General features: G+C 46.6%; 1 protein-coding gene across 1 annotated transcript; it reads right to left on the minus strand.

The window, feature by feature from the left end:
• Nucleotides 1-3,759: 3,759 nt before the first annotated feature.
• LOC120695790 (probable auxin efflux carrier component 5b) lies at nt 3,760-7,012 on the minus strand. The gene is made up of 4 exons (XM_039979023.1): nt 6,195-7,012; nt 4,765-4,850; nt 4,438-4,672; nt 3,760-4,072 (listed from the first exon to the last, which is right to left on the minus strand). The coding sequence occupies exons 1-4, from the start codon at nt 6,890-6,892 to the stop codon at nt 3,997-3,999; spliced, it is 1,095 nt and encodes a 364-aa protein (XP_039834957.1). The 5' UTR covers nt 6,893-7,012; the 3' UTR covers nt 3,760-3,996.
• Between the last annotated feature and the right edge of the window lie 1,386 nt (nt 7,013-8,398).

Here is an 8,398-nt window from a genome sequence, read left to right on the forward strand (position 1 = left end):
TGCTCTTGCTCTTGCCATTGTAGACAGCCTAAGAACCCTAGATACACGGAGTACAGCAGCAGTAGGCTGTAGGCCAGCCGCATGCGGCAGTAAACATCTGCACATTACTTTTGTCGCCTAGTATGTATACTTCTCTGTTTGTCGTTCTCCTAGGTACACCCATCCTCTCCCTTTGGGTAATGTCACACCAAACTTTTTTTTTAATAATGTTTTGCTTCTTAGGCCGCGTTTAGTTTCGCATCCAAAAATTTTTGGATGTCAAATCAGCACTTTGACCGGATGTCGGGAGGACTTTTCGGACAATAATTAAAAAACTAATTTCAGAACTCACTTGGAAACCACGAGACGAATCTTTTGAGGCATTTGAACGCGTCATTAGCACATGTGGGTTACTGTAGCACTTATGGCTAATCATGCACTAATTAGGCTTAAAAGATTCGTCTCGTCATGTACATCCAAACTGTGTAATTAGTTTTGTTATTTAATTACATTTAGTGCTTCATACATGTGTTTAAAGGGGAGGTGAAAATTTTGGGTGAAAATTTTTGGGAACTAAACGCGCCCTTATTGTCAAAATGGTTGAAGGGTGTAGGTTCAGAAAAAGAGTTTTGGTGGTTCATTGCTAGATAGGCTGGAGGTGGATAGGGGACGACGTGGTGACGTCCAGTGGCGGATGTACACCCCGGGCCACCCGTGCCATGGCCCGGGGTTTGGCCCAAAAAATTGTTGAAAAAGTCCAAAAAATTGCTGAAGAAGAATAAATATACTACTTCGCGATGACACTTGTTGTATGTTTTCTATCTTTACATTATGTTCTCGTGTATCTTTTGAACTATGAGTTTGTCGACGTCTGGTTTTTGTCACAACTATATTTAAAACTCGGCCCAAGGTTCAACTCAATCCTGGTTCCGCCACTGGTGACGTCGGTGGAAGCAATGAGAGAGTTCGTCAGTGCCACAACAGTGGATTAGTTATTTTGGGAGGGCAAGATATGGATGGTGTTAAGGGTGGCAGTGTCACCACAAGTTTCATCAGGGAGGTTCACCTAATTCTTGGTAAGTAAATTCTATAGAATTACGATACTATCCTTAATACTTGGTCAATAATATAAATTTCCACCAACATACCATTCAGAAAAAACAAGATCAAAATAGCATGCTACCACAACCAATACGTAAAAACTATCCTAAATTACCCATGTGCATATTTATAAATTATGTATCACTGTTGCTAAAAAATTAACCCAAGTACTCCATACTTTTATAAATACCCACAATTGCCATTAAAGAATAACCCAAAATACCATTATACACGGCTCTCTGTTACCCAACTCTTATATTACTAAAAAAAAGTGAAGCTAAGATAAGAGGAAAATGTCAAGGTCGCGATGTTAGCAATGCGATAGGGAAAGTGCGGTTCAATTACATACGTGTAGGTGTAGCTGATGAAACCTGACCTAGCAACGAAAATAAAATCCACTCGATTGAAAAGGAAAATGGTGAGGTACATACAAAGTACAGTCTTAGACCTCCTCCAATTGTACAAGCTAGCGCCTAGCTCTAAGCACTCTAAGAGATACCCCTTTTAATAATCTAGCTCTTAGCACATAGCTCATAACATGAATGACCCACACGTCATCCCCTTGCAATCTTAAAATTCGTGTATAAGACTATATTTTGAATATGAGATAGCTCTTCACTTTTGATACTGTTTATATATGGTCTAAAAAACTTCTATGAGCTGACTAAGAATCACCCTTTGGAGGAGGCCTTATATGAAACCGAGTGCTAGTACCATCAATCATCATGGCAGCAAAACCCACACAGATGGAACTGCTATATATATTTTCGATAGACCCAAATTCGGATCAATTATGTCCATCCAGGAGTAGGTCTTGCCGTGGCCTTACACCAATTCATGCACATTTGGCTAAACGAACACCGTACCGGTAACATTCTGTTTTCCGAATATGAAAGGAAAAGGCTAAGAAAAAAAAGAAGAAGCTCAAATCATGCTACGGCTACGCGCTCTGACGGTTCCGAGAAAAAAAAACGGAAAAAAAACGGTTACGCGCTCTGAAGAGCGCGACAGCGACTTGACGATGCGATCGGGAGCATCAGACGAAGCATGCCCGGCCGGGCCGCCGCATGGGCAGGCAGTGAGCTCCTGAACTTGTTGTCGCCAACGTGCTGAATCGATGTGCAGGGTCATGCGGAAGGTGCTGGTCTCTTCTCTCTTCTACTACTAGCAGCTGAGCTGGCCTCGTCTCGCGCACCCCGGACGACGATCTCGGAGGCGCCTCGCCGTCGCGGGCCTCGGCGTGGCGCGGCCACTGCGTCCTCTTGGTGGCCTCCGCTCCACCTGCCATTGGTTTCGGTTCCTGAACTTGCTGCAACTTGTTCCTCGGCATCGCCGACGACACCCGGCCGGCAGCGTACTCCCCGGAACGCATCTCAGCATCTGACTTCTAGGCAAATCTGATGCGAATCCGGGGGAAATCGAGTGCAGTCCCGGGCTACCGGGGCGGTCTGATCCGACAGTGACGAGTAAACAGTTTGCAATGCCGGTCAGCCCACAATGCTACAATGGGCATTGTCAGCAGGTACTCCATGTCCATCGGGAATTCAGGACCAAAGCTCTACAGGTACGCTGCAGCTTTGTATTTTTTTTCTTCTGTAGTAAGCATTTTTCAGATGCTACCTGTGACCTGTCTCTCTCCATCACCTAGGATCCCCAGTCCCCACCATTCTTTGTTCTCAACGTGCCGGGCCTTGCTTGTCGAGCATGCATACGACGGCGCGGCGGTGACGACGGTAAACGTTGACAGCCCAGAGCTACACGAACATAAAATCCGAAGCAGATTACATGCGGCGAGCGACGATCAGATTAGTACTGGGTTCCCTGTCCGTCGATCTCCACTGAATCCATCTTGAGCCTGAATATATTCATCCATCCCGTGAGGGCTGTGGCATGTGGCAGAGATCAGTTCCCGGACAGGAACGACTGAACATGGCTTTGAGGATTATTCGTTACAGATCTTTTTCGCCAAAAAAAAAAACATAAGCAGAGTTGAAAAGCAGCTGCGATCGATGACCAGACAAAGACAGTGGATGCTCAGAACACTGCAACTCTGCGAGCCATGCTCGTTGCCCACCGTTGATTCACCGGCCGCCACTCCCACCCTTTGTCGGAGTCGTAGCTGCTTCATGCAATTATACTGCCATGAACGTACACTTGGGCTGAAGGATACGCCATTGCCTGGTCTGGTTGGTTCCTTTCTGGTTCCTCCAGTCCATGGTGCCTTAGCTAGAGCTGCAAGTTGTTCTCTGTCAGCCAGAATCTGCAGGAAATGGGAGACAGGGAGAGTGAGTGCCGTCTCAGTCACTCGCTCGTCAGCTACTCAGCTACGATGCGTGCTGCTGTAGAATCGGTTCTCAACGTTCTGGTGATCTGATTCGGTCCATGAAGCTTTTGCGGTGCTGATCCGTCGATAGAATTTTCGCACCGAGTTTCGATCATCTAGGGGCTAGGGAGGGTGAGCTTTTTGAGATGCCAAAAGTCTTCAGATGCTACCTGTAACCTGTCCATCAGGATGCAGGTAAAATCAGGCATGTGGTTCTGCTTCCACTCTTCTTTTCTTTTCTTTCTTTTTTTTATGAAAATTGTTCTGCTTCCACTCTTACCCCGGCTGTTTGTCCACCTGATTGACACTTAATCGTTCAGAAATAGAAATTTTTGCTTTGCAGCGCTCAGAAATTATTTAACTTTGCTGCACTTGTGAGATGGTCATTATATATTGATGCCCTCATCAAATACTAGCCACAGTGCTTACTGGTACAGTTGCATATACAAGAGCAAAGCCACAAGCTTAATAAGCACCAGCTAATCTAGTTGATTACTGAAGGTCAGGGCCGGGGTGCAACCGGCAACTCCTCTGCAAGTAGGTAAATCCACTGAAAAAGGTAACGCCGCCTGTTGCGTGCTGCGTCGTCAGCACTAACACCTCACCAAACCTAGAACAATGTAGTACACGATCAGCACGGGCAACGACGCCAGCGTCCCGAAGATAACCCTGCAAGATCGCACCGGGGTGCAGTTCCAGTCAGTATGGCCTGAGGAGAGCCGAGACAGGTTCAGGCGAATAACCTAGGCCTTGTTTAGTTAGATAAATAAAGTTTTGGGTGTAAAACACTGTAGTACGTTCATTTGTATTTGATAATTATTGTCCTGTTATTAGTTAACTAGGCTTAAAAAATTCGTCTAGCAAATTATAGACAAACTGTCTAATTAGTTATTTTGTTTAGCTATATTTAATACTTTATGCATGCATTAAAAATTCGATGTCACGGGAAATCTTGTAAAATTTTGGAATTTTGAAGGAAACTAAACAAGACCTTACTAGTAGTTATTATTATGCACGCAACCCAAGCCACTTACGCTGTGCTGAGGACGTCCGCGTGCAGGCCGTACTCCCTGGCGAACACGAACGTGGTGATGGACTGGGGGAGCGCGGCCTGGATGACGGCGAGGCGCAGGACGTCGCCGCGGAGCCCGAGAGCCACGGCCCCGGCGGCCGTGGCCGCCGGCCCGGCCACGAACCGCAGCGCCATGCCGAGCATGGTCGGCCCGGCGCCGCAGGCGATGATATTCTCCTGCAGCGCCATGAACAGCCCTGCCACGCACCAGTGGGTACACGTCAGACGAGTGCAGATTCTGTTTTTTTTTTGTGTGTCTGTGCGCGCTCGCTTCGTTCTCGTCAATTACCCATGCTGAACATGGAGAGCCCAACGCCGGTCTTGGACATGACGAGCACGGAGCCCTCGATGATGCTCGGCGTCTCGATGTGCCACCTGCGTCGCGCACACATCAAGAAACAGCCAACCAAAACAATGGCTGTGTTTAGACGGGGAAAAGTGGGAGAAAAAGCCACATCGCTCACTGTAGCACACTGTAGCACTTTTCGTTTATTTGTGGTAAATATTGTCCTATCATGACCTAACTAGGCTCAAAAAATTCGTCTCGCAACGTACATCAAAACTAAGCAATTAGTTTTTTTATTTAACTACATTTAAGTACTCCATGCATGAGTCATTTGTTATATTTAATGTTTCGATGTGATAGGGGATGTGATGGAAAATTTGGAAATTTTGTGGGATCTAAATACACCCAATGAAACATTGCTGCTGCTGCTGCTCGAGTGCTGATGGAAAGAAAAAACTTGAGGAAGCAAAACTTCTTTTTTTTTTGCTCACGAGTGGCAATGATGACATCACTGCACGCAAACAATTGCACTTGTGCGATTGACATTGCATTGTACAAGCATGCCTCTAGTGGCGTGTAGCAGTAGCTGAGCATTAAAATTTACAGCCCAACAGACAGACAGAGACTAGTGGGACATTAGTTCATGGAGAAAATGGACGAAAAGAACGGCAGGGGTTACCCAAGCCGCCTGAACCTTTTCGGCAACTACTGATTTCCGCCGGACATTCTCTCAGGACAAGCCAACTTTTTTATGCCAAAGTGGTATTATTTCGAATACCACTTACTGGACTGTACCATTTGTGGTACTATGTTTTGTTATACTTTAATGTTTTTCAGTGGATTTGGAAAATTTCAATAAAGCGGATGCTAAGTCAAATCATTGTGCTTTAGCTCAAAATGAATTGTTTTTTAGTAGTAATTATTGTTCCACTAACAAGAGAGTATTTGTTCTTGTTCCAGTTTCCTTTTGGTGTGGCATCACCTCAGAGAATTAATAGCATTATTCGCTATATGTTCACCCACGTTCAAGTGTAGTAGCTAGTAGCTATTCTATGACCTTTATTCGTCCATGCAAATTCAACTTTTAAATAAAAATATTACTTTACAAGCCAACATTTGTTGTTATTACTGTGATATATATAGTGTGTTGCCATAGTGAGTAATTACATAATAAATTTGCTCAAGAAAAAGAGCATAAGCTACTCATATGGAGTGCCTATCTAATTATAGTAGATACTACTAGTTAATTTTTAAATTTTAGTACGATTTGTTGTTATAGATTAAAAAATGCGCTCACAGAGCTTAGGTTTCAATGGAATCACGGTAGAAAATTCTTACCAATCTAGCTCACACGTTGGATAAAAAAAATGCAAATGCTCGAGTAGGCAAAATCATCGACCACGGCCATGGTGTTCGTGCGTAGTGACGCGCACCTGTTCGTGACGCACGCCCACGCGACGCCTAGGACGCCCGCGTAGACGTTCGGGTTCCTCGCCACCTTCATCCACACCGCCCTAACCAGCGGCCGGAACGACCGCGCCGCCGTCTCGCCGCCGCTTTCCTCCACGTCGCCCGCAGCTCCCTCCGCCGCGGCCGGCTTCCCGGCGGCGCCCCACGCGCGCCTGGCCTCGAACGCCAGCAGCAGGGCCGGGAAGTACACGATGATCTGCACCACGGAGATCTGTACGATGAGGTCGCGCGCCCACTTGCCGTACATGGCGTCCAGCAGCGGCACGCCCACGACGAGGGTGTTGTTGAGCGCGGCCAGAGAGAACCCCGTGATGCACCACGAGAAGGCCCGGTCCTTGCCCTTGGCCCCGGCGGCGCCGCCGCGGGTGGACGCTGACGCGGCGGCGGCGGCGGCCCAGGCGGCGAGGGAGAGCGCGACGGCGAGCTTGGACAGCGCGTCGGCGGCCAGGACGCGGTAGCTGAGAGCGAAGGGGTCGATGCGCGCGGCGAAGTCGAAGGCAAAGAAGGGAACGCAGAAGTAGGCCACGAGGCGGTTCACGGCGTCGCACTGGTCCGGCGTGAAGAGCTTCCACCACCGCACGGAGCCGTAGCCGAGCCCCAGCGCGAAGTAGAGCGGCGCCATGGCCGCCACCACCTTGTACACGTCGCCCCACCCTATCATCCCCTACTCTCCTCCTGTGCTCGGGCCTCCCCTCGCCGGCGCGGTGCCTTTTTTTTTCTGTTCTTTGTTGACGTAGGAGTACGTCACAGCTCACGCAAGTGAGCTCACTGCTTGATCGTGCGTGTCAGGTGCCGCCGCCGTTCAGTCTTTTTATAGAGGAGAGGGGGATGCAAAAAGCGACAACTTATTGGAGTGGCGTGGATCGTGCTTCCCGTTTCAGGCCTCGTTTGGTTGCTCAGGAACGGTTTCCTGAGCCTGAACCGTTCCAGGCCTGGATCCAGTTAAACGGGGTGGTGCACTCATTCCTATTTTCTGATCATTTTTGAACAGGACAATTCCAAGCAGTAAAAAATAATGTTCGGTTGATTATGAACAGGATCAATTCCATGCAACTCATTCCTGCCCATGATCCGTCGTTCAGTAGGAACATGTTTCCATCATGTTTCCAAAAAAAAAACATGTTTCCATCAATGGTACCAAACAAAGCTAAGCATAAATAGTTAAAGATCTTGACTAGTTTGCCAAGCATCATGACAGTAAAAAACTTGAACATTATAATGTTTTGCCGAGCAAAACTCTAAACCCTCAAACAGGTTTTTCAACATCTAGCCTGCCAATATATATGCTTCCATCCGTGCTCCGGCTCAGGCTTGTGCAGTGCAGGATCTAAACAAGGACAACAAAAGCAATGTAGGGATAGACCAATGCACGCTAGTAGCAACAAATGATCAAAGAAATTAACAAGCTACAAGCATCTACTCCCCTCCTGCTGCACTGCTGATCAAATAACATCTAGAAAACCATCCTAGTTGCCCAGATTTTGAAATGATAATGGAAGACACATGTGGCAGCTCCGAATACTCCTACTGGCGAGCAGATAGTTTGAATAAATAATCATCTAAAATGATCACTATCCCGCATATGCATAGATAGTTGGCAGCATATCAAGGATACACTGATCAGAAAACAATGAAACCTAGTGACAATGATCAAAAAAATTTAAGCAAACTATTAATATGCTCCCAAGTTTTAGAACTCCAATAGTAACATGCATAGACAGAGGGCAATATATTTGATCAAAATAGGTTGAATAATATATAGAACAAGAACGTAGCATGAGGTTTTACATGCTAGGCCATCTCATTTCTGAGCCAAATCAAAATCGGAATTTCTAACGATTACTCGAGTAATAATCGTTTTGTTCCATCAGTCGATTCTTGTACACGCGCTTACGTTTGTTTCCTGTGATTGTTTCTGGTCCATCAGTGAATACGGCCCATTAGCACATAGACTTCTTTGTTCTGTAATTTGTTTGAGCGTGTGGCTCGCATGGCCCATGAGGAGGTCGTGTGTGTCGTTAATGGGTTAACTGAATTGTCCTTGGCCCGGGTTTCTCTTCATGTGTTGTGCTTGAGATGGGAATTGTTCTATATTATTGTCTTTTATTTGAGCCTTAGGGTTCGTCTTAATCTCGCATCTTGGCGGCGGATAGCTCTCCTCATATAA

The sequence above is a fragment of the Panicum virgatum genome, chromosome 2K (genome assembly GCF_016808335.1).
Source record: "Panicum virgatum strain AP13 chromosome 2K, P.virgatum_v5, whole genome shotgun sequence".
Classification (NCBI taxonomy): Eukaryota; Viridiplantae; Streptophyta; class Magnoliopsida; order Poales; family Poaceae; genus Panicum; species Panicum virgatum.